The 27,976-nt window shown below is 35.8% G+C and overlaps 1 protein-coding gene across 3 annotated transcripts; it reads left to right on the forward strand.

Annotated features, from left to right (window-relative positions):
* The first annotated feature begins 428 nt into the window (after nt 1-428).
* LOC113228773 (F-box only protein 28) lies at nt 429-14,057 on the forward strand. Of its 3 annotated transcripts, none has more exons than XM_026462148.1 (9): nt 430-559; nt 2,380-2,507; nt 3,934-4,054; nt 4,540-4,726; nt 5,847-5,962; nt 6,782-6,869; nt 7,603-7,692; nt 9,387-9,512; nt 12,807-14,057. In XM_026462148.1, exons 1-9 carry the CDS (start codon nt 467-469, stop codon nt 13,112-13,114), a joined length of 1,257 nt encoding a protein of 418 aa, XP_026317933.1. In that variant the 5' UTR covers nt 430-466; the 3' UTR covers nt 13,115-14,057. The 3 variants fall into 3 exon arrangements, with proteins under 3 accessions (XP_026317935.1, XP_026317933.1, XP_026317934.1); XM_026462149.1 differs by lacking the exon at nt 430-559 and adding an exon at nt 1,327-1,372; XM_026462150.1 differs by lacking the exon at nt 9,387-9,512 and having other exon boundaries at nt 429-559.
* The last annotated feature ends 13,919 nt before the right edge of the window (nt 14,058-27,976 follow it).

Here is a 27,976-nt window from a genome sequence, read left to right on the forward strand (position 1 = left end):
AGCAGGCAGTGCAGGATCAATCATTGTTGCATTTGGTGAATTCGAAGCAGTATGACATGAGTGAGGCTGTTACATGAGGTGAAGTGTGAGGTGGGACATTTTTATGACATGACGTGTTGTGACAAACTAACCAAGCGAGTGGTACAAACGAGTTGCCTCGTGTATGAGTAACTACCCGCAATAATTTCAAAAAATCGAAAATCGCGGGTCAAATACTACACAAACAAAAGGTTGGAGCAAAAAGGCAGCTTCGACCAAATCGGTGTATTCCATTCACTCACTGCGAAACGTGGGAGAACGAATGATATGCCATATTGAATGATTTTTGACATTTGATTGATTCTTCAGAAACGTCGGGAAGGAAAACTTAGCAGTCGCACTGTGTCTAATGTAAACATTACGATTTTCTTTGACTTCTACATTGTTATGTGTTAAATAGAGCTTCATTTTCGCTAATTTTGCCACCATGAGCAGTATGGATTTCCTAAGTCTACCTGTTGTGGCGTTAGAGAACATCTTTTCATATTTATCTTCCGATGAAATAGCGAAGAATAGATTGGTACGTATTTCATGTTGTATTTATAGAAATGAGCATTTTTCACGAATGCCAGCTAATTGAGACGATTTAAAAACATTGTTTTCATTCCAATTGTACTTTTTTTTATACCACAATTCGAAGAGTGTCGAGGTGTAAAGATCTTTCTATATGTTCTAGAAGCACTTCAACTGTTACATTGTATCAAATGTATGACATAAAGGCGAGCATATAGACGCATCGTTACGTATTTGCTCGGTGCATTTGTACTGATTTGTTTATTGTGTATATCAAATCACGTGTTTTACGTAGCTATGAAACTAATTTATGGAATAACATAATAAGTACAGCCTTTATTGACTGACCTGTATAAATTGCAATATTAGTATTTACATATATCTTTATTCAAATATACCTATTTGTACTTCATTTTGATCAATGTTGGACACAGGTAATTAAATAATAAATAATATATCTAAATTTAACAGCAATATAAGGAAATACCTTAATATGAGTATTCATTATAATGCAAAATTGATTTTGGCTTGTCATATTACCACCAGATCTTTTTGTTTAATTAGGAAAGCTATTAATTGAATGAGATAAATGAATGATAACATCCAAATTTATATATAAACGCTAGCATATATATTTATTGCCTAAATATTGTCTATTCACTCTCACTGAAAAGGCCGAAGTTATACTATTCAGGTTAGGTTTTTTTTACCTTTTTGTCTCAGATTACATATTAACACGCAGATGGAGCATACGCAACAAACAATGTGAAGCCGCTTTTCATTTATTGTGTGTTACAAACTGGAAATGTTATTTTGCCATGTAGGTACTTAAGTGGTATTAGGATACCAAACCTATCATATGCAATATCATCTGCTTAAAGGTAAAACCACATAAGGGTTTTCACCTTCACACAGTTGTAAGAAATTTACTATCTTTCTGCAGATAAAACTGGTATTAAGTTTATAGCTGTTTTGTTATTGAACTTCACGTGCAGAAAGATAGTGATTTTCTTACCATAGCTATATAAATTAAAGCCTTTATGTGGAAAATGTCGCTTATGTGGTTTTACCTTTAAATGGACAATTTAAGTTAATATTTAATTGTTATTATTTGATTTACATCATAAAGGAAAAAAATATTTTATTAAGATATTTTAAAATTGAAATACTTTGATAATTCAAAATATTACAATCATAGACACACAATATCTTAATAACTTTTATTTTGTATCCATTTATAATATAATACTAGGGGTGTGTTAGTTGTTCCACCTCCACGTGTGCGAAGTCTTTGAGCAGTCTGTGGTAACATGTTATCACAGAACGCCCAAGGACGTAGCCGGTACACCCTGGGGGAGTAAGTACCAAGTAATATAATACTACCACGTCTATACATCGAGCGTTCATTTCGGATTTTGATTTATATTGCACTGACTATTGATGGGGAGGGACACTATTGGTTCTGGTTGCACGGTGTCCATCCCTGACCCTTTTTTGGCTAGTTCATCAGCTGCGTCATTGCCTCGTCACCTGCTGTATCCTATGGTTAAGATTACTTAGAAATTAATGTCTCAAACCACTGCAATAAAACCATTTTCTGTGTAAAGTCAGATAGTACCTAATCTAATAATAAACAACAATTTGTGAGTACAGCAAGCGAAATAGGTCATAGCTCTGTGCTATGATTTGGGTTAAAAATGTACTAAAGCTGCATTGCTGTTTTGTTTTTTAGTATGAGGACTGAATAAACACAAATTAATGCTCAGAAGACCAGGCTGAAATTGATGGCATCTATCATCACAGGCAAAATTTTCTTTGATTTTTCAGGTATCCAGAGCCTTTAATGAGATATGCAGCCGCATGCTGAACCGCGGGTTCATCATGATCGAGCGTCGCCACGCCATGGCGTTGAAGAGTGTCAAGGCGCAACTGCCTCGTCGTGAATCGGAACGGCGGTAAGAACTATACGAGATTTATATGAAACTCCTAAACGGGACCTAGTGTGAAATTGCTTTAATTGTACCGGAACTATCGCAGACATTCTAGCTTGACCTCTGTTGTTATTTGTGTTGCATTTTAACTGCCTCTGTGGCCGAACGGTTACCATGCCGGACTGCCACGCAGAGGTCCCAGGTTCGATTCCCGGGCCGGGAGAAATATTTGTATGGCCTACATTTATTTCTCTCGTGAGTTTGGGTGTAATTTGTGGTTGTCTATGTGTGTCCATGGCACCCGCGACACAGGGTTTCCCTAGTGCGGGGCTATGTTGAGTGTGTGCGTTATTATTATTATTATTATTATTATTATTTCATGCTAGCTCTTTCATTGTTAGGAGCGTTGGTAGTTAATCAAGTGAATTGTTTCCAGAATCTTCTTTGAGTTTGAATATCGGAACTGAGGATATTTTTGTATTTCTGTTGTAACTTTATCAGCTTGGTAATACCATAGTATAATCAAACAAGTAAAGCAGCTTCCACCTGTTTGGCATTAATGCCTACACTTCGCTCGGAGTGTAGGGCTGTCACATTATTATTTAAAAAAATCATTGAAATAGGTTTACAAGTACAAGGAGTAATCGTCTAAAATAAAAAAAATAATTAAAGAAGTAGAATTAAGAACCTCCTTTTTTTCAAGTCGGTGAAAAATTATTCATCACAATATTCTGGCGTTCTATTGTAACCATTGTGAAATGCAGTATCTATGCATTGATATTTTTACCAGTGCCGCGGGTTGGTAAGTCTATTATCGGTGCATGATTCTCTTCTCTTTTCCTGTCTTTATCCCACGCTTACGTACCTAATTAAACCCGACAATAAAATAACGGCATTTACTGTGAGAAAAAAAAGAAATAATTAAAAATAAAGAGATTTAAAGTAATTTGCAATAAATTAAAGAATTTTTTTTTTGCATTATCAATTCAAAAAATTTGACACAATGATCTTATAAAATGTTCAACAATAACCGTTTTCTTTCCCTAAGGTACTTGCGTGAAACTGAACGTAACTAGTGAAAAAAAAAAATGACATTAACTGTCAACAAGCAGAATTTTAAACTTTTAGAAGTTACGCATAAAAATGATAAAAGTAAAAGTGGGGTGAAATGAGAAAGTAATTTTGCTGGAAATTATTGAACCAAAAAAATGCTAACAAGAAAACTTTTAGTGGTGTTTGTGTAAAAAAAATATCGATATTTTTCCGATGTGATATATCGAAATGTTGCATCGATATTTTGCAACATATCTGTACAAAACATCGATATTTTCGATATATCGTAAATAAATTTCCTCTAGCCTTGAATAGCCTATATACAATTTGAAGCCGGTACCCAGTGTTAAAGTTCAGGAATCGAAAATTGTCCAGACACACAACTTGAATGTTTCAGCTACCATCCCCTGGCACGCCACTGCGATATCTTGACGTCGATTGAGACGCGCATCTCGATGCTCAATATGACATATTCCAAGTTCATTGACAGCGGCATGTGTTGCTTTATTCCTGGAAAGGTACGTCTTCTATTAGAACTATGAAATGAATCGTGCCTACATATTTAGCTGCGTTTTTTCCAAATTCAAATGTCCATCCAGAGTTTGGTATACTCGCAATTTCACTGCTCAATTATTTTACTTATATTACGCTCGGAACAATTTCATCGTACAAACAATGACTTCCGATAAATACGTTGCCTGGTCTCAAACTTGGGAATTCCCTGTACAATGAGTATTGGAGCAACGAGATTTACCACTTTAGAAAAAACGGAAGAACCAATTTAGAAAAGTACGTTTCCCGAATTGGTTTTACCGGGAATCGAACCCGGGACCTTCGCATCCAGCGCCCAAAGTGACTCGTATGGCCACTGATGTCATCAAAAGCTATCTAGCGTCAATTTGAGTTGTCCATATTCTCATTCTCTTGAAGTAACAAAATTATTGTCATTAAAGAATGGCAACATAAATATAATTCTCTTCTTTCCATATCTTGTATCCCGCAGGTGATAGACGAAATAAAGAGAGTACTAACTCTTGTGGAAACGTCGAAAACCCCGCCACGTGCTCACGAAGTCCTTCAAGAACTCCGGGACATATCATCAATGGCCATTGAACATTTCGACGATAAGATCGCACCGGCCTTCAGGAAGCGGTTGCATGAAAGTGTTGCGCCTGCGCCACGCCCGCCCGGTATGTATGTCACGGCCACACATTGTGTTAGGCTTCTTGTGGGGAGTTTGTCAGAGAATAGCACATTATTGCATAAGCCGGGAAGTAAAGGATTGCAGGACGAGTATGAGTTTTATACGAGTCTCGCAATCCCGCCGAGGTATATATAGTTCTTTTCTAAAACAATGCGAGGAAATAATAAAAGACTAAGGACAGGAAGATGTATAATAAAAAAAGTAAAAAAGAAATATTAATTACTTAATGTTAAAAGTGTAATATTATACATAAACATATTGTGATTTTCTGTTCTTTGTGATGATATTCGTGAGCTCTATATTCCTGCATGCATTGTTTATCCCTAAAATTAGAACAACCTGAAACAAACAAAGGTTTATTTTACTGTATTGAAACTAATATCTTTCAATGTTACACATTACGATATATATACGAACAAACCTTACGTAGTCCTTAGTTGTTAAAAATTGTCCCCTGGAGCCTCGTTTAAAAATCTCAATATGTTCTATGCAGTAAATATTTTTGATTTTTTAGTTTTGTAACCAGCAGATTGGTGCTTTAATAGGGACTCCAAGTTACTGTATTCCTTAATGATGACGTTGTGTTTAAGTTGGACTGTACATTTGAATATGGAATACGTACCTCATAATGTTGATGGCTTTTGAGTTTTAGCAACTTCGCTAAAGTAAGCTACAAACGCAGTCTCTGAAACGAATTATCATTTTTTTCGCTTCTCCATTGTGTGAAAGTGTCATAAGTTTTCATGTATCTTACTTTGCTCATAGCCGGCAACAAGTTTTCCATTAATATTGCCTCTTGTTTTAAATTAGAAGGAGTACAATCCATTACTGTATTTTCGTTATCGCTCGTCTCATTCATTGTCACGTCGAAAATACAAAAAATACAAAAAAAAAACAGAAAAGAATAGCAAAGCACTTTCGTTTATTTTACCGCCTTTTTTTCAAGTAAGCGGAGCTTAAATCGCAAGGATCTGAGGGGCACTGCCACCGCGCACGTCACCCTAAGACGTGATAATTAAGTCCCATGTGTTTGTATTTTCACCACCATCATCACAAAAATTAAAACTTTAGCAAATAGCTCACATGCTCACTGATGCCTGTTACAGTGACCATAGCACCTCTGCAGATACGCCATGAGATGATACACCTTCGTCGTCGATCTTTATTAAACGCCAAGCTCTCTTTATACCTGGCCTCGCAGTACAAGAAGTTTTATAAGAAGGTGGGAATTTGTTTTACTCCTCTAATTTGTTATAATTATTAACACGTCAACACTAAAAAAATCCTTCCACGCCAGGTATGCTGAAGACGCTATTGTTCAATCTTTGTATTAATAATTATAAATAAAATTAGTTATATTTTTCAATTAGCTAAGAAATAAACATTGGAAATGCCATTTGTATTCGTATATAAATGACGTGTTCATATTGTTATAAAAACGTACGTAGCGTAAATTGGTATGATTGGTAAATTAAAAAATTAAGTATTTAAATTAATAACTTTTGTAACTATAGTTTATAGTAAGGTTGTTTTGTATTAATATTAGATAGACTTGGTTGATGACTATAGGTCGGAAAAAGGTGTTCCACATATTCAATTGACAGCCTTGTTGCCGTTCCGTCAATGTGACCGTCAATATGCGGTGCGCCATGCGGTATCTTAAGGCTAGGCAGAGGCGGAGAGTGACCATTCACGTTACTTTCTTTATTTTCTGCTTTGGTAAAAGGGTTATCTACTGCATTTTTTTACATGGCACCATTAGAATCACTTTAAAATCCCACGTCGACTTGTTAGGTCAGTAGTTTTGTCTTACGATGCAGTAAAACTATTTCCGGAAATCTGGAATTCGAAAAAGTAATTAATTAATATTTGGTGGTTTTAACAACTATGCCGCTCCTTCTAGCTATATCTACATATGTAGCTATATATGTGGAACACCTTTTTCCGACCATTGTTGATGACTTTACCATCTCAGTCAGCCGTGAACCATGGAACCTGTAATAGGGCCTGGAAAGAAAGATGTTTTTCATTATTATTTCAGATGTTGGAGTACAAGAAGGTAGCATTGCGTCAACGCAAGATGCTTCGAGAGTTTACAAAACATCAGAGGGAACAGGATGCAACAATAGGTAAGAACTATGTACAATGTGGTGATACACTTATTAACATACATTCGGCTGGAGTCAGTCTGAGAAAGCTTGCTTGTCTATACAATAAGACGTCAATAAACAAACGGCTGTTTTAGAGTCGAGAAAACCTCACATGGTTTTGGTTGATTCCGCAAAACAGTGGAATTGTTGAATCAATCACCTTGGAAAAAATATATTGTCAAATTGGGGATATACACCGAGTAATACGGTAGGTGTGAAAACACGATTCCTAAAGATTTTCACGATACAAAACAAACAAACGTACCTCGAAGTTTTACAAGAAAACCGCTGTATTCAAAAGTACTTTACATGTACCATTTTTTTTCTATCAACTGTACTAAATAGAACACGCAGAATAGTTTATTTGCAGAATACTGGCAGAATAGTTTTTCAAACAAATTAAATGACATTTCGTCTCTATTTCTGGTTGTATACCCGAAGGCCTGTACATAATTATAGTTAATCTATATAAAGTTCCACTGCTGGGCCTAGGCTTCTCACCTTTGTGAGAGGGCTTAGGCTTAATGCGGGTTGGAAACTTCGCACACAACATTAAATTGTTTTGCAGATGTGGGGAGGTTTCCTCACTAAGTTTTACTTCACCAAAAAGCTCATGGTAAATATCAAATTAAAAAGAAACTTAGAGAGACAGTATGTCAAACCATTAGGCTGCTAGTTTTTTTTATATTTATATTATTATTGTTATTTCCAGGGGACTTGAAGAAGCGTATAGAAGAGTGCGACATAAAGTACAGTGAATTGACGCACACCAATCAAGCAGTGGGCGGGAAGGCCATCACTGGTGAGTGTTTCACATTAAAATGATTTTTTCTTATGGCAACTTTATCGTTCCCAGATTGGGGGACATTTAGCAAAAACTCGATAGTTTAATGAAATATACGAAATTTTGATAATATATTGATGAGGCATAATAATAATATTAACCTGAGCCCCGGTCGACTGTGACATTGCCGGGGAATACTGCCTCTCCCATTTAAGACTTCAATATTAATCTTTCAGGCGAGATCTAAAATACATGTCCAAAATAATAACAAACCAGATCTTACGAATTTTTCAGTGCTTGTTGCAGATATTTGTTTTTGGTTGTTAATGACTTTTTTGCAGTAGCGTCATCTGTGAGAAATCTATATCTTCACACGGCCAGGTCGTTTTACAGCTATCAGTGGCTGACCTGATATGTCGCTTTAATAATTGTAATTTTTAAGTTTATTGAATATGACGATGTTTGACTACCATGACATTCAATTATTTTTTTGTGTATTTACAATATGGTCAGACCAAGGCGATCCCGCGACGATAAGTGTTGTGATACCCTTTCAGCCTTGGTTCACACGGCATTATCCTGCGCTTTTTAACGTATTCAATTAAAAACGGATAGACGAATCGCCGCAGTATTCACACAGCAATCGCCCTGAGAACACGTCTGTGATGGATCCACTCTTTGTTACACTTTTATATGGGCACAGAAGACGCCAACGGAAATTATGAAAAAAAATTTTGTATTACTTTCGGATGTCAGTAGGTAGGTTTGACAACTTATTAAAACTGTGAAGAATTCGAGGTTACCAAAAATAATCGACCCCTGCTACGTAAAGTATTATAGCATAACACGTGACTAGCATTTCTCAGTTCTATTCGGCAATACTCGTTATGCACATAGAGTATTATAAAATCCTAGATATCGGTTAGATGAACAACCACAATTTATTTTATAATTATATTTATTTCAGTGAATTCAAAACTTTAAAACGCTCCCGTGTAAACTTGACAATTTCAACATATGATACTCTACGTAGGAGGGGTCGAGATACGAATGCTTCTATACTAGACGCCGCTTGTTCCGTGCCTACTCGATAAAGAACGTGTGACTTCGCGGCGTGTGAAAGAGATGCATTAATACTATGTGCCACTGCACACCGAATACGATACTATAGTTCTATTCTGTATTCGATAAACGTATACAGTATATTTCTTTGCAGGACAAACACCGTGTGAACGGTTCTATATCTAATGTATGCGCCACTGTTTATTCGGTAACATTTGTACTGCAAAAAAACGTGCACTACAATGCCGGGTGATCGAGGGCGAAAACAAAAATTCCACGGTGCCATTAATGGGCCAATGGCAAACAAAATTGCCTCTGTACCATCAATGGAACTGTCTAATGGTACGCCTGTACTAAAGAGCATTTCGTAATATTTTCGCCTGTAAAGTTTGTAAATTTACCCTGTGTTTCCACAATCCATAACAGCAATCACCACCGCTCCGATCATTGGTCCTTCGAGCCGGATATGAACCAGCGACCTTTGGATTCCTTCCTTGCCCCTTCCGCTTTCAGCTACTTTCTGGTCACTTTGTTATGAATCTATTTCCCAAGTAGTGGTAGTGTTCGGTAGCGTTCCCCGAAGTACGCATTCTGATTGATAATATTTTGAGCAATTTACCTTTACTAAAGTCGGTCGTGTGTCTGTTCAGCTCCGACGGGCGCAGAAGTGGACGCAGCCCCGCCGGCCGCGCAGCCTTTACGTCATTTTGGGAGTCAGATCAAGCTGGACCTGTCGGTTTTGCCCATTGGCACTAATAAACGCCACCAGAACAAACGTGAGTACATGAGGCCCTGCTCACAATGAATGCGCAGGCGCAATACTGCCCGCTGGGTGATAAAGAATCTGTCTTTAACGTGCGTGCCCTGTTGCAATTTTTTATGGTGAGGCCAGATGAGCGTAATTTTGTGAGATGTGAGTCGCGTCTTTTAAGTCTCGTAATTTACGTTCGACTGACATTCTGTGGGGGCGCCAGAGGAACGTAATTTATTCAGTTGCTTTTAAGCGTTTGTACTGGGGTTTGTGTTGTATATACGGATCCATTAAAAGTAGTGTGCAATTCTGAAGCATTACAAACGAAGCTGGGTACATCCGTTTATTGTGGAAAGATTAACGTATTGGCAGTTTCATATATTATATATGAAAATTTATGTAAACATCCAGATTAATTTATGAAATACTACCAGATGACAACAATAAATGCCATTGCCATTTTTCGCTTTATACTTTATTGTCGTGTCAATTACCTCGTGCAAAACCTCGAAAATCGTAGAAAAATACCTTATTTCGCTACGTTGAAGTGCAAAAATGTAAGTCGCGTTTGTAATTATTATCTATAGTGGTGTTTCGTATCATTATTAAGTCTTATATATTTATTTTTAATAAATTCTCTGTTCGTCGTATTTATTTTTTGTCACAAGAAACTAAAATAAAACTTATACCGACCGCTGCAATATGGTCGCTTCTATTTTGGAGAATTAAATAGACATCTCGAATTCGTCGTCGTTTAGTTATTAACCGCTAGATGGCAGCACATTGATTGAAATTCCAATATAAAACCAAAACGCTGTAATTTGCATTAATAATAGTTGTTGATTGAACTTTCAACGATATGCCAACAGGTTAAAGTTTAAATTATATTAACAGTCCAGAACTTGTTGTTTCATTTTAAATTTGAAACTACGATCAATCATTATAAGAATTCATAGTGTTTTAAATTATAAATGTGTGAGTTTTGATCACAGCGGTTCTGAAAGTAATCGAGGCTTAAGGAATTTCCATATTTTTTAGTCCGCAGCTGTAGTGATACGATCTCGATACAATATTGGTGCAACCGCTTAAAAAACGATAGTACGCACGTTTGTGCGATCGCTGCCAGTGTTACAGTGTAACAGCTCTAATATGAATCCGTCTCAAAAAATGCGACTCTATTCTCAAAAGATTACGATCGTCTGGCCTTACCCTTAACGTATCAAAGCGATTCGGTAATTGGAATTTGCCCCATCCGATTCCGAGGTCTCGCATTCATTGTGGGGGAGTGGTAACGTCGCTTGAGTGAAATTCAAGAAACTCATTTTTACAGGTGGAGCAACTGACGTTTCCAGAAACATCCAAAATATTTTTCGACAAATATTGGATTTGCTGTTTGAAGAGTGTAGCTCTTGTCGCTGTAGCTCTTCTCTCTTTGCTTTTAAGCTTTTTTCAGGAGTCCCTTGCACGACCTGACAATTACTTTTCGTTGTCTTTGCTGAATTGAAAGTGTATATGGATATTGAGAAATCAACGCCGACAAGCCCCAAGTTCATTGTGCAAGTGTTGCCCGCTGGCGAGCAGCTAGTGATTGCAGTCGATATATGTTCTTTCAACTATCGACTAAATATTGATCACGCTTATGGAATAAGTAGCCGAACTTGTTTCATTTGTATCACCCTCGACCCATTATTCATCCAATTACTGAGCACAAGTTCATTTAATCCTTAAACATATTTAAAAATAAATTATTTATCTTGTTATGTGATCTGCGTATATATGATTTCAAAGATTATTTAAAATGAAAAGAAATTGACACAACCTCGTTCATAAGAATAACTGCTTCAATATATTTATAAGATTTTTTTAATAATTTATCTAACGCAATTAAATCACTACAAGGACTTACTTTTAAATCACAATTGAATGGTTTTTGACTCATTGCTTTTAAAGTAATAAAGAATATTTAGAAGTTACAAATACCAATTGATATTAATTCGAAGCGATTTGCTTTGTAATTGTAGAGACAAATGTGAAATACCATTACCACTTGCACACCTGCGTGCAGGTTGAATACAAAGTGCCGTAAGTATAAATACTGTATTCTGGCAAATAAACGTATTCTATTCTATTCTTGAATTGTCAATTTTTGTAAGTTCGTAGATATATATACACTGTATTTAGAACCATGTTAATGAAAAATACAAAGAGGAGGTATAGGTAATCAAATCCGGCTATTCTTGTTAAAATGTGAACGAATAATAATAGACCTCGATATTAGTAGGCCAACTGTCAAAATAAGAATAAAGAAAGTAATAACGCAATTAGTAATCATTAGAACGTCGTAACAATCACAATTCAGTAATTTTTGGCAAAATTTTCCCTTTCACAATCTATCGATAAAACTATCGACAACAACTACGTAACTATTTAAAATTCTATGAAAACTGACAACCCTATAAATGTTAATTACTCCGTCTTCAAAAAGGCAGAATACAACTTTTAAATTGTTTTTTCATTTTTTGGTTTTCGGATAATTTGCTCTTTACTCGTAGTACAGAGAATTCCGTAGGTTGAGACGTCTGTCATCGTTAACAAAAAATTAACCACGAGTTAAATTCACTTTGATCAGTCCATTTCACATACCCTTTACGTGAGACTTTCTAAACAAAGCGATCCATGCTAGTTATTTAATATAGTTGTTTAATTTATTAAAAATATATTTCGAACAGCATAATAATGTGAATAAACTTGGTAGGCAGAATGTATGACCATTTTGGTCCCTGAAATGGTAGCGTTTGTTTTGACTTTCAATATCAAAACAAGTGCTATTTTAATAAGTCACGCACCATTCACCGGTTCTTGAACTCGAGTCCCTGATCCAGGCCGACTGTGCCATTGCCGTATGGCGAAGTTACATAAAGAAGTAACATTTTGTATACAAAATATTTTAGGCGCTCTGCGATGACTATCACTAAAAACTCTCATGCTAGTGGTACAGGCAGACAGGAAGTAACTGCGCTATGTGTACATAATTTGCACACCGGTTTTCGTAGTGTTTCTGAGGGCAGCAGGTTCGATCTCTGGCCGCGGCATTGTAGAAAACTGACTTTTCTATATAGTGTCGGGTCTGGGTGATTGTGGTGCCGTCGTTGTTTTCGAGTTCCATCACAAGCGCTTTAGTTACTTTAGGATCAGAGATGTCAATTAAATTAAATATTTATTTATTTACATAATATAATTGATCATTATATTATGTACATAAGTTATGCCAAAATCCTAATTTGTCAGCCTTAATAATCTAAATATATTTTCTTTCCAGTGTTGCCAAACATTAAACCGCGCAAGCCAATGATCAAACTGCCAAGTCTCTCCGAGGACGACTCGGAGCCTCCAGCCAAGATGCCAAAACTCGATGAACCGACTCCTTCGACAAGCACCCAGATACTGAAGGCCAAAAGCGCGTCAACCATGGCCAAGATTCGCGGAATCACGAACGAGATACGCCATCTGTCAAATCTGACAAAAAACATGAAAGCAGATGCTAAAATGAAAAGACCAGTCAGCTTATGCATAGCAGATGCTTTGGATGTAATGGAAACCCCGAGCAAGAAACTGAAATTGGATTAAAAAGAGAGATTGATATGAAAATGGGATATGTAGGGGTAAAACAACGCTAGCACTACAGGACAAATGCGTAACTGTCAAAATTCGGCCAATCAGGGAGGCCCACCAATCATCATCCGTAATTGCTCGTGCTGTGCGCGAATCGAGCTCTTATGTTTGGTCAAGCGGGTTTCCCTTCCTGCGCCCCGCAAATCGATGGGTGATGATTGGTTACATTTTATAGCGATCTAGCTATAGCTACATCGACATTTATAATTCTGATGACATTTACTGTTACGAGTAATATAAGCCCCAAAAAAAATCAAGTTAATTTTATCAATTATAGTGACAATCATCGCCAAAATTACCTATTATATCTATAATATGCAATTTAACGCTATGGATTGGTAATATATTTGTCAATATGATTTTTTATATATAAAAATTCGCGTTTAAAACGTAGTATATTGCTTCTAGCAGATTGAACCAACAGTTTAACAAAATTTTTATATTATCTTTTAAAACATAGTCTCATGTGTTGTTTGAAAATAAACTCCGGACCGTTAATATTAATTTATTGGTTCCGTTACTATATTGGCTCCGATTTACTAAATAGATATAGCACAATATTCAAGTAATAAAAGATAAGTTTAAAGAAAATAACATTCTTAATTTCCAATGAGAACTGATACAAAATTCACGTCAAAAAATTGTTCAAAGTGACAGTAGTTGTCAGTTTGTTATCTCCAATTAAAAATTCTGTTAAAAGTTCGGTATTCTACAAATTCTCCTGTAGTTTTTCTTTCAACACAAATGTGTAAAAGGGCCATCTAGATGGACATACTTTATCGCAAGCAATAATCGCCATAAGATTGTCGTATTGTAATGTTTATTGACATACAAGAACTAAAATCTCGCCTACGTTTCTTACAAGATCTGCAAGTAAGGGCGCGTTCCTATTATGTCGTGACGACAGATAATCGTAGCTTCAAACGATTCTGTCGTCGTGAACCGATAATTGTCGTCACGATCTAGTGGGAAGAGTTAAACACGACGGTCGTTCAACGATAAAATAAACATCCACGACATAGTCACGACGGTTAGTCGTGATAGCTATATAGATAGATAGTCGTGACAGGCTAGACGCGACAGTCGTCCGAAAGAAATAAAACGTTACGACATAATGAAAACGATTCTTGCTTACAAATCCTCAACTTGTATAAATACGCTTTCATATGACATTTCAAGTTCATATCGTACAAATCTTTCACTCAAAGCGGTTTTTGAATGAGAGATTAAGTCTTTCGAGTTCAGTGATTACTACAATATTGTTCTGTTTACACGGAGACGTTCAATGAGTCGGTGGCGAGGCGATTCGTCCAAGTGCAACGGCGATGTTTATGGGACTAATCTTCTTTTACGTTCTTTCGATAATCGTGATTTGGAGACGGGAAATTCTCCGTGTAAATGGGCCTTTACCCTATACTTTTTTTTTTACTCAAAACTTCGAGGTTGTAAATAACTCTTATAATGACTATAATAGCAGGTCAGAGATTCTTAGTAAAATAATAAAAAGCCTTTCTATAATATTTAAAGCAATATGTATAACGTTGTGAATAATAATATTGTTGAGCGGTGTGATTGTGCATTGATATGGTTTGATAAGAAACTTCTGGAAAATGTATTTGCCCTCTTTTGGCGTAGTCGATTAATACACTTCTATTTGGTCGATTTATTTAGTAATAGAGAGATAAGTACAGTGGTCCACATTTATATTGTACACAAACTTGTTTTGGTTACACCTTTTTTATTTGTCTACTTAGGTGATATTGCGTAGTTTTTTCATAGGATTCCGATCGACATTTATGGGGAAAATTGGAGTCATAGCTATTTTAAAAACTACGGTTTTTGAAAATCACGTCTTATGAATGTATGTTCAAATGTCATGTCGTACGTGATGTAGTTTTTGCATACCGGCAACACGTCATCATTACGTCACTAAAAAAAAGGCGGACAATAGTCGAAAAATTATTCGCTGCTTTCAGATGATGTATGAGGGCCAGCGCATACCGACTAAAGGAAAGGCTGAGGATATTATATTTATTAATGTATATCTTCTAAATTATCTTACAATTCATTACACTCTTGTAAACAATAACAACGAACACACTCATAGCCTCTCACTGGGGAAACTCTGTGTCGCGGGTGCCACGAACACACAAATTACACCCAAACTCACAATAGAAATAAATGTACAAATATTACAAATGTATAAATATTACAAATATTTCCCTCGGCCCTGGAATCGAACCCGGTACCTCTGCATGGCTGACCAGCATGTTAACTGTTTGTTTGAAAAATAGCAATAATTTTGATTTTTCTTGTCAACATAAGACGTTAAAATTGTTTCTTGTTCCGCCTATTGTATTTGTAATCTTCTTTCGCTTGATAATTTAGGAGTTAAGGATTGCGACATTCTGACTGGTGTATTTTGAACTTTAGTTGAAATACTTACCCATGTTTTGTCATGAATAGTTGCTGCTGAAACTGTAACTGAGCTCTGGACTTTTCCTTATCACTATAGACCGGTATTGCTCACGCGTAAACTCAAATCCGCCACATTATACTTACCAAGTTATGTCGTCCTCTTTAATAACCGACTTTAAAAAAGGAGGAGGTTCTCAATTCGACTATGTTTTTTTGTATGTATGTACCTTATTTTTTGTTATGTTATCGCATAACTCCGGTATTTGTGAACCGATTTTCATGATTCTTTTTTTGTTGGAAAGGGGGTACTTCCATAGTGGTCCCATTTCATTTTGAAGAAAATCATCCACCTCTAAGGGTGGCTGTTTACGTATGAAGATTCATTTTTATAAGTAGCGCCTAAATTTTACTTAAGGACCAATTATTTTAATGGTAGATTTAGCTATTTCTCCAATTCAAGGCGTTTTTCTCTCAATATACTTTGAGTAGTGAGAACCGATTTTTATCATCTCCAGTGTCAAGTCCTGTATAGTGACGAATTTAACGATACTTCAATAAAACTTAGCAAATAGACGTAATTCCACATACTTTTGAGGTCGGTTTTTTTAGTACTCTGTACTGAGATGATTACGAAAAGACTTAATTTAAGCCGGCCACATACAGTCGGAATTCCGTTTCGAAATTTCGTTTCGGAATGTCGATTCGTGATTCCTTATATACATCACACACATACGTTTATTTCTGTTCGGAATAACAAAACTCGACTGAGAGACGCGAGGCATTGTGTCTTATTTACGACTGTGTGTTGCGGCCTTACAAAATCTGTCGATGACTTAAATTCGGGACGGCTTTTTCCGTGCTGAATTCCAAATGGACAAGACACGGAATTTAGAATGGGAAAAATGTTGAAACGGGACATAATAATAATAAAAACTGTTTGTGTGTGGTAAGTCCGTGATTTGTATGTTTTAACGGGATTCCGACAATATGTCGCCGGCCTTACAGGTTTAACTAAAGAAAGTTATTTACGAAATTCGATTCAGAATGTTTATGGATTTTATAAAAAAAAGTGCTTAAAAGTGATAATGAGTTCGACAATGGAGCATGCACACCTGAATAATGCCTATTTATTCTCGCCTTCAAAACGCACAATTTATAGCGTACTGGGAATAAGTCTGCAGGCCGAGAATTCTACATTACAAATTACAAAATGATTTGTGATGTACATAATCCCATTTCGTCAAAATTGCAAGTTATATTCATAAATGTTGTACGGGTGAAACAATAGAAACTTGTTGGCGTTATTTATTACAGCGCTCAATTTGTGTAATAACTGTTTTAGATGTTTTTGACCACTCACAGGTCCCATGAAATGAAATCTATGACAACTTTGGGTGCCATGGACTTCTTTGTCGATCACCAGTTATTATATCGTGATCCAATAGTTTATATAATGCCTAGGTCCCTGTACTGTATCCAGGGTGTCATAAATATTTGAAAATTTAAAACGCTTGAATGATTGTGAAGAGTTTTGATAAATAAGTGTTCTATTTAATCGTGGTAATATAAGTAGTTTTAATTTATAAGAAAGGGTCTGAGGAAACTTTAATGAAGAATAGAATCAGAAAAAAATTTAAATGAAGATAATTTTTAGTACTATTATATCCAATGAATTATGATTACACCAATTTATTACACCCTGTATAATTCAAGTCGACTTTGACAAATCTTGTATAGTCTGTTCCAATCCATTTTCAACAAAAAGTTGTATACTTAAAACTGTTTGGTTAAAATTCTAAAGCAATCACTCAATAAATTGAATAAGTAACACTTTCACGTGTATTTCGAAGATTTCGACTTGATATCTAATCACTTTTCCGAACAATATTTATTTGAATAGCATCGTAAAATTGTATTTGAAAAATGGTAGTCCAAAAGTGAGATTATTTTTCATCTATACATCTATGACTTGTCTATGGTTGCAGTGCTGTACGAAAAAAAAAATTCAGTTCATTCAATTAAAGCTTTTGTAATCGCTTAGTAAATAGAATATTTCAATTGCAATCGAACGAGTATCTAAGTGTAAGGATTTGAAGGAAGACTTAAAATACGGATTTACGGATTACTGAAATTTTAAATATGCTTATATAGGTTATGTAGCGAAAACCGCTAGTATGACTCAATTGAACAAATCGATTCATTCAATTAATTACTCGATTTGTAGTTGGCATTACAATTGGTCATCACTAAACCGTCGTCGGGTCAGTGACAAAGTTTGTTTACATTTTGTTGAAAATGGATTGAAACGAAGTATAAATACATTGTGACACATTGACTTACAATTATATGGACGTCGTCGGGTCCGCGCTAAAAAGTGTCCGCACTTGTAAGGCGCTAAAATCGTATACAGAGCGCGACACTCCGCTTTAGTCTTCATTTGTTCTACTGACAGCGCGATACTGCGATGACATTACAATTTAAATTTCGAATAGGTTGACTTGGGACATTTTTTTCGTGGTTTTTGTATTAGACCCGTCGTCCATTTATTTGTAAGTCAATGTTGTGACATATTAAAATCTCCGTAGGGCACGACAGGGCGCGACTTGCGCGAGAGCGACATAAAGCGCGGGATACTGCTATTCTCATTTAATAGCAGTAGAGCTCCTTGTAAAAGAGTTCGTCCATGGAAGTATTGTCACCTTTTTCAGTCGCCAAGTAGCTGCAAGGGACAGGCGTGTCGCCACCACCAGGTCCACGACTTGTTCGTCCCGTCACTTGGTTTTATATAAAAAAATCTCACTTAGAGATCTCGCCTTTATGTCGCTCTCGTTGAAGTCGCTTTTTGCCGCGCTTGCCCCGCTGGCGTTAGTTTAGAAATCGGAAAAGAAGTTCAGATAAATTTTCAGCATAATCGCCTCAACTAATTGAAGGAACATAAATTTGATTCAAATACCCTATTGTTCAATAGAGTATGGTACACAAAAAAAGTTTCTAAACGGTACTCCAGACTCTTTCAACTATGTTTATGACACTAGATAATTAACTTCCAAATATTACTGACTATCAATGGGACAGTTAGAATAACTGTATGCATTAGAATTCACAAATAACTGTTTAAATTGTCCCATACCTACTTATAATCTACACTCGTCATATTTAATCGAACTATTGTAAACTAAAGTAAGTAATATAAATGCGGAGACGTACCTAGGTTTGTCAGTTTACTAACAAAACAACCAGTTATGAAATTGTACGTAGTTGATGTTGTCGATTCTGGCATACGCAAAATAAACTTTTTTTGAGTTTAACGCTTCGTATTAAGACTAAGAAATGGGCAGAAGACATCATTTTAGTTAAGATTAATTATATAAGTACATTGCAAATAAAAACACTTTAATTAGAAGAAGTTCTTTGGTTGAATCCCCGTAGCACCCCTAGATTCTTAAGGTTGCTTTTGTGCGTTAGGTTGCCCTTATATATTTACATTACAGTATTGTTGTTGTAATTTTTAAAGGATATTTTGTTCATTCATTCTTAAATGAGAATCACTTTAGGCTCAATTTACATTGCTGCGGAATGGCAGCGAATTTTAGTAACCTTAGTATAATGAACTTTATGGTCAATTGTGTGCGTACAAATTAGATACGAGCGAACAGAGCCCCATTTCTGCTAATTGTTTTGAAACTATTGGTCATTGTAATTTTTTTTTAATTATAATAATATTTGTTATTCTGCTAAAATCTAGTTCCAATGGCAGTTGAGTACCAATAGAGTGTCAGTGAAGTCGCAGTGATAGCATTCATTGAATCAGTGACAATCGATGTTGCCTTGCCAAAAGCGCTTACCTATCAGTAGTCCGAAATATCATCTTCAAGAGATAACGTTTGGTCGAAATTTCATTACCTCGAAAGTAATTTTGAGAGGAAAATGTTTTTTCTTTTAAACCTAACTTAACCTAACCTAATCGTGTCTTTGCGATAAACATTCAACATATATCCTAAAAGAACAACTATTTCGTTATAATTCGGTTTTCGGTGTAATGAAAATTCGGACAAACGTTATTTAGGACAAAAAGATTTTCGAGTTTGTGATACGTACAGTATTTTCTTTATTAACAGATTTGAAATAAAGGAGGTTCTCAATTCGACTAGGTTTTTTTGGTATGTGCGCATTTGATTGAGAGAATTCGAGCTGTCAAAAGTTAAATAAATGGTTGGACAGAGTACAGATATACATTTTTCATTATTTGTACGATTTTTCTACGTAACTGTATCTATCAATGAAAATAATTGAATATCCAATATCTTCTAAATAAAGGGGCGACTAATTCTAAAATTTCGCGCCTAGAACCGACTAATTCACGGCTTTTTCTGGGTGCAATCAAATCTAAGCTAGGGGCAGTGGTTCTCGAGATTCAAAAATAGTGCCGCCGGAATAAGCTTATTGAACTTAAACTTTTGAACGGCGGACCGACTAAATCCAGTTTTTTGCAACTACCGACTAAATAGCGACTTTTTTGTTTAGTCATATTTCAAAAACTCGACCATGTTCATGCTGGAATAAGACACGCGCAATTCAATAGGAACTCGATGGCTACCCACTGACAAGCCGTAATCTTAACTTTTAGCAGAATATCAAACATACAAAATCCAGCTATTGACACTATCGACACAACTGTGATGATTTAAAATTAGCAGACTTGGGGCCTTGGTCATGCGCCTTCTGGAGAAATCTCGTGCAGACTCGGGAATTTTCGTTACTGTATCGTATTTAGTTACCTACATAATGGACATAAGTTCATTATGCCATTATGTCTGTGGGCGTTGACCATAGAGTATAATATAATGAGAAATAGAGACGAATTGTCATTTTATTTGTTTGAAAACTATTCTGCCAAATTATTACGGTAACAACTGCGCTTTGATTGGCCAGCCCGAATTCGAAACAATTGACGGGTGTCGTTAATTGTTTCACTTCAAATCGACCGGTATATTATTTATATATTTAATTACCGATGAAAAAGTGATTCCGTTTGTTTTGTAATTAGATGTTTTGAGGTTTTTCCCACACCACCGAATGGAACAGCCCCCCATAGTTAGAGAGAGATATTATCTTTATTACAATAAATACAGAATATTTTTTGAATATACGGAGACGTACACACAAGTCAGTGGCTGGCGCTGTACTATTTCAACTTTCTAATTTGTGATTTTAGTTCAAACGAGAATTGATACTTAAAAGTGATATAAGGCCCATTTGCCATATGACATGCCAGGGAAGAATGGCCCTTATTTCGTCTATATTTCTGGTTATATACTCGATGGCGTTGACTAATTTTCTAGCTCTATGATAAAATCTTTTGTTTTTTTCTTACTTAAAATTAAAGAGACATGCGCACTGAGCTGCATTAAGTTTGCCAAAGTCGAGGCCATTGCATGCATCATTCTTTAAGTTGCTGTTGACATAATAATTACGTTATCATTAGAGACCGCTTTGTAAGCAACTATACTGCAAAAGTAATCAGTAATATGTAATTAAACTTGTTGACTAGTTTGTCGTTAAACCGCGGTGTCCTCAACTACCAATTACTTTTGCAAAACGTATTTTGTGATACAGGTAAGCACTAGATTTAAGCCCTTATCACATGTTCAGGACTAAAGTGGCGAAGTAAAAAAAAAAAAAGGGAAATTGGCAATAAACGTACGTGGCACCAGCCATAAATGTCAGTTGGCTGGTGCCAAGTATGACAAGACTATTTGATATGAAAAATTTTTTTTCCATCCTCTTAAGTGAAAAGCTGTATATTATACTTTGTCCAACCGTTGATAACATTTGACACATGCATACCTCCGAAGTTCCGTAATTATGGACATACAACCATAAACAAAAAATGCGATACTTCCTGGACTATTTTATATTTAAATTTAGTGAAGCGACGTGCTCGTTAGCTCCGATATTTATCGAGCCAACAGATTATGTAACGAAGATTTTTCAGGTTAATACATTTTGGTACAGTTTAGAGCACGTCAAGCTTGATACTTTGTACCGTTCTTATCGTAAGCGGCATAGAGATGGATTTAAATCTTAAGTGTCAAGCTTGACATGCTCTTGACCCTGTACCTGTTTAAATAAATTATAATAAAATGAAATAAATTATAAATAATTATGATGTATTCTTATTGTTTGTTATAATGAATCGTCGGATTCTTCTCCATGTGAACGGGAATCACATATTAATTTATTAATTCTTGAGTACACAAAATGTCAAACGCAACCCGCTCACATTCACGATTAAGACTTCTTCTTATATAAAATCGATTGTTGTAATATTAAATCGAATCGGAAACGCATTAGGACATCACTAATTGATTAGAATTCGAGCTGTCAAAAGTTAAATAAACATAAATAAATAAATACTTGTTCGTCCCGTCATCGTCACTTGATGTTATAAAAAAAAGAAAAGGTTGGACGGAATGTAGTTTTACTTCGGACATGAAGAAAATATGTAGTTGCTTGTTCAAAAATTTCAAGTTTTTTATTAATGCCACTTTATTATTGAGGGTGCCGTATGTCTCACAACCGGAAACGGTTTTGCGATGTTAAAGATATTCTGATATGTATTAATTAACAGCATTAAGTTCTGCATTAAGTGCATATTAGCTGATGTCCCTCAGAGCTCGAAATGCATCTCCAGCTCTTCATGCATCTCCAGCTCTTCATGCATCTTGAATGATACCGACGTTGGAAAGGTAAAACGTCTAACTTGCATTTGCAAAATAATACAGGAGAGCGATTTAATGTAAGTTTTTTAGCAAAATTAAAGTCATAATTCTGTTATGATTTTTTTTAGTTACGTGAAATAGCTGGTGGTTATGTTATGACATTTCGCCATGTGGACCGACTGACCGTTTTCTAATTTGAGTAGTATAATAAAAAAAAATTCTCAATGGCTGCCAAAGTACCGTAAGTGTCCAATCAGAAGTAACCATTTCCAAATAAAAAAGTATTTGTGGAGAAACTGCCAAAATACAAAAAATAACGGCCGTGGCACCAGCTAAATATGCCGCTATTTGATATAAAAAACAATGTATTACTCATTGACTTACAAATAAATGGACGACGGGTCTAATACAAAAACCACGAAAAAAATGTCCCAAGTCAACCTATTCGAAATTTAAATTGTAATGTCATCGCAGTATCGCGCTGTCAGTCGAACAAATGAAGACTAAAGCGGAGTTTGGCGCTCTGTATACGATTTTAGCGCCTTACAAGTGCGGACACTTTTTAGCGCGGACCCGACGTCCATATAATTGTAAGTCAATGGTATTACTTTACATTTTGTACATTTTTTAACCGACTTCAAAAAAGGAGGAGGTTCTCAATTCGACTGTATGCATTTTTTTGTTTTTGTTACGGGTTAACTTTGAAAATTTATTAATTTGTGAACCGATTTTGATGATTCTTTCTGTTGGAAAGAGGATACTTCAGATGTGGTCCCATTTAAATTTGAAGAAAATATTCCACCTCCAAGAGAGGCAAACTAGGGGATGAATGACTTTTGAGGTCGGTTTTTTAAATTTATTTTGTCAGTTACCTTAAACTATTTACGCTTTTGAATTACGTCACGTACGTAATGTGTGTTACCATTTCAAACAACTTCAAATGGTGTGTCAGTTACTGGTGTTTGGTAACAAACGTAGACACGTTGATGACTATATGATAAGAAAAGCTTATGGTGGTTTACTAGGGTAGCCATTGGGAAGATCTGACAAATAATATATGTATACCTTCTAGTAGAGCAGTCAGGATAAACTTGAACATTATTGTAATCTTGCATGGATAATATGAATATAACCATAATTTATAAGACTATAAGAATAGAACTTGAAAGTAAAGGACATAAGTATATAGTTCGGTAATAAGCACCTACTTTACATGCATTTGTTACACGTTTATTCAGTCGCCAGTGTTGCCAGATCACACAAGGAGAACAACAAAAAGGCACGATTTGAGAAAAAATACACGTTCTTTTTCCTTCTGACAGCCTGTCACAAAGCTAAGAAATCTTGTGGCTTGTTTTTGAAATGTATTTATACTTATCTAATACGTATTTTAGATCCACTATTTACGCTTTACTATATATTATTAAAATAAACCTTTTTATTCATATTTTATACATTAAAATTAGTTCTTAACTAAAATTAATTTATTTGTGAAAACATAGGTTGTGTAGAAACGTAACGTATAACAAACGAGGTATAAATTTACTATTGCTGACCAAATATTAGGCATACAAATATATTGAATGTATTTTTTTAGTTTAGTTCTTCAACATACTAAACTATACATATAGATGTAACTTGTTTTTTTTTTTCAATAAATCATATGGGTTTAATGAGTCAGTCAGTAATTTGAACGCAGTGATAGTTATTTGGCGTAATTTTTAATGATAATTATCTTTTGCTTCTACATTAAGTGTCGTATTCCAGAACTCTACTCAATGTTCAAGTCAGGACTTGAGCAGACTTGAGTATGATTTCAAGCACTGGAAATACGACCCTAATGGCTTGCTCAAGTCCTTGGACTTGAGTATGATTTTCAGTGCTCACTGCAATACTCAAGTCCTGACTTGAGGATTGAGTAGAGTTCTGGAATACGACCCTTAGGGTCGTATTCTAGATAAGAAGTATATAAATCCGTGCGTATAATACACAAAACGAGCCAAAAACCTGGCAACACTACAAGCGACCGTTAAGCGCAGACCACGCCGCGAACGAAGCTAAGCTTACTTAGCTTAGTTCACGTAGTTGCATGTAAAGCTAAGAAAATACGTAGTAAGTAGTGATGTGTTAGACAATGAATACGTGCGGGGGTGAAGGGCGGCAGAAGGGAGACATATTTCACATGGCGGGATCGTTGGGTTAGTTTAGTTAGCTCGGTTAGCTTAGTTCGCGGTGTGAATCGTAGTATGAATAGATGCCCCGGCTACGTGAGCCAACCTTAGTTAGCTTTGTTCGCAGTATGGCTTGCGCTGTACGCGTTTTCACTGGCAGTATATTCTAAACTTGGAGGAGGAACTATGGAGACCTTTAAGTGTACCTCTTCTATAGTAAATGAGGAGTAAAATAAGACAGAAAGGCTATAATAGTGGTTTCCATTATGATTCAGGTCGACCTACGTCATATAGTTGTTTACTTTTCATAAAATTAAGGTGTTTTGTAACGCACTTCCTATTTCTCTTCACAAAAGTACGTACATCATTAGCTACTTTTAAATTGAGAGTTAAGGAGCATTATTTATCTACTGTTCCATCCAGTTTATAGGTATAATATTTTGAATTATGTATTTATCTAGTTTATAATAGTTTAATGTTAAATATTGTATTACATAATTTTGTATTTCGTGCACGTAAGCCCGTTATTACAATTATTTTGTCTTGTATTTAGGTTTGCAGGAAGAAATTTCTTATAGAAATAAGCAGTACCTTTTTGTTTTTTCCTTTTATTAAATGTATTCTGTGCTTTTTCCTGTGCAAAAATATTAATAAAAAACAATTACTATAACAATACACTTTCCGTAGAAATAAATATTGAATACCGTGGTTTTGTTTTCTTTGATACCTATTTGAAAGCAGGTGGGTTCGTCTAGGTAAGTACTGCCGCCAAGCAATTGTGAACATTACCTACTGCTTTTCGCTTTTGAAGGGTAAGGGTGCTGGTGAAATTACAGGTGTATGGAATTTGTCAACTTAGGTCGCACTCGCCGAACATTGCGATTTAAAGCGCAGCGACTGTTCCTGTATCTAAATATCATCCTGCTGTCGTAAGTCATTCAATGATTTACATACATACTACCGTCACGCCTGTCTTTAGCCACGTTTAGCAACGTTTTTATTAAAATTTTAGTATTACTTAGTGCACTAAATTGCCAAAGATTGTCGCCTATATACCTATAGGACACCATTAATCCCAGGCCCTCGGTCGGCTTTTACGATTTGCGCGGAATCATAAGCAGCTAATGATACATTCTATGCTTTTCTTTTGCTTCCAGATAAGCATGGAAGAATTTAATAATTTGTGTTACAATATTATCGTTTTTATTGACTAATCTGATACAGACTGGTAAAAGTTGCCCATCACTAGCTGTAAGTGCAATTTGAGTGCATTTCTAGTTCGACCTTGAACTAGCGAATCAGAACGTCTTAATTGCATTCCCTTCGTCCCTTGTCTTCTTCCGAATTTGGTGAGCTCGGTTCAACATGCGGCATCTATTAGGAGGTTATCTATGAGTCTTCCTTAGCCACTAATTTTTAATTGTGTACTGAAAATGATTTTTCTACGTAACTGTACTAATGTATTTAATTTTTGCAACGGTAATAAAGTTACAAGTTTATGTAATAGTTAACCATTTAATGTTTACGTGGAAATTATTTGCTATTGTTATTGTATCACATTGCATAATCGTGGGAAGTGAAATGAGTATGCGAATATTCGTAAGTTGTCGTCACACTTTTCCTTTCCGCTTTTCAAATATGTGACGAATAGCGTTAAACTACTATATTGTGAAGATGTGATTTTCATTCACCAGACTTGGATTTGGGGCTTCCCGCTACGTGCTGTAACCGACTTTAAAATTTTTGTTTGTGTATGTCAATCGATTTCAACTATTCTCTTTTTGTTGGAAAGAGAGAGAGTATTGGTCCCATTTAAATTTGAAGAAAATGTTCCACCTTTAAGGTTGACAAATTAGGGGATGAATCCGGCTTATTAAATTTCCGTTAACCGATTACAATACAACGTGGCAAATAAATGTAATATTGATTTGTTTATTGAATTTCACGATGTTTATAACCACTGCGATATCCGTGTATTTTTAGTGATATAACTCCGCTAGTCTGTTATTATTATTAAATACAAAGATCGGACACAAATAAAAATTTCTTCGACCCGATAGGACTCGAACTCGGGCCGACGCGCTTGAGCATGGGCTCGCGAAACGGGCGCGCTCGGGTGGCATTCACACGAAGCGTTTGTGCGAAAGGCGCGGCGTGGGCCGCGAAACGGACCACGGACCATGGGAAACCGCCTCTGGGCTGCTTTCAGAGCAGTGTGGATTTGTCTGCGGATCGACCGCGTGGAGCACCAGAGCGAAGTAACACGTGTGGCGGTAGAACATCCTTTTATAGTGATGCGGATTCCTCCGTGATCTCCGTACAAGCCACGTGTGTGTTCATTGTAGAGGGCTATCATTCGTGAATATCTGCATTAAATTAAATACTGGATTCAGAGTACTGCGAATTCTACTATGGCCTGCAGACGGACCATACGCACAGCTGTCAAACTAGCCTAACTCATCCAAGTACGCAGAAGCCGTAGAAATAATAATAATATCTAGTGTAAAGTTTTTGTTTCATAATAGTTTTAAACCTCGTAAATGGCACATTTTGAATATCAACAAAGTCAAAGTCAAATAACCATTTATTCTATAGGTACAATAAATTTACATTTGAAAACGTCATATTTGAGCTGCTGCTCGTTCATTACGCTGACTTCCCTGAGAAGAACGAGCAAGAAACTCTAGGGATTGCTCTTTTCAAGTAAACTCAAATGCTATGGAATAAAAAAATCAAATTGAATCAAATTTGTGTGGAATCTAGAGCCATATGTTGTCTTTCCATACATCTTTATCTAACATGTAGTCGTCAATTTTGTAATATGAATTTTCAATCAAAATATTTTTAATGTAGTTTTTAAAACTTAGGTAATGATAATCTTAATATATGCTCCGGAATCTTATTGTAAAAACCAGAATCTACTTAAAGAAGCGTAGTTACATATTGCCCGTAAAATATTTCGAATTCCTAAGTTCGACCCAGTGCGTTACGCTTGGTTACTCTCACTGTTTCGTTACGTGCTTAAAATAAGTATCACAGTAAAATGTGATAATCTGCATTCCATTTGTGTGCTTACTGTAGCACAAATAGAGAGAACACGGTAGAGTGATTACTCTACCGTGTGTAAAGTGCGTAAACCCGGATTCATCCCCTAGTTCGCCACTATACGGGACTTGACACAGGAGATAATAAAAATCGGTTCTCACTACTCAAAATATATTGAGAGAGAAAAATGATGAATGAAGAAAGATGAAGAAAGAAATGAATTGGAGAATAGCAAAATCAACCATTAGAAGATTAGATTTAGGCGCTATTTATAAAAATGAATCTTCATGCGTGAACAGCCACTCTTAGAGGTGGATGATTTTCTTTAAAATTAAATGGGACCACTATGGAGCAACTGTCTTGTCCGAACGTAGGATTCTACGTTCAGACGACTAAAAATGCGTATAAGTCAAATACTAACATCGTTCATTGCTTCTTCTTCATCTTTTTATTTATTGGCT

Source organism: Hyposmocoma kahamanoa, unplaced genomic scaffold, assembly GCF_003589595.1.
Source record: "Hyposmocoma kahamanoa isolate Upper Pololo Valley unplaced genomic scaffold, ASM358959v1 240, whole genome shotgun sequence".
NCBI classification, from domain to species: Eukaryota; Metazoa; Arthropoda; class Insecta; order Lepidoptera; family Cosmopterigidae; genus Hyposmocoma; species Hyposmocoma kahamanoa.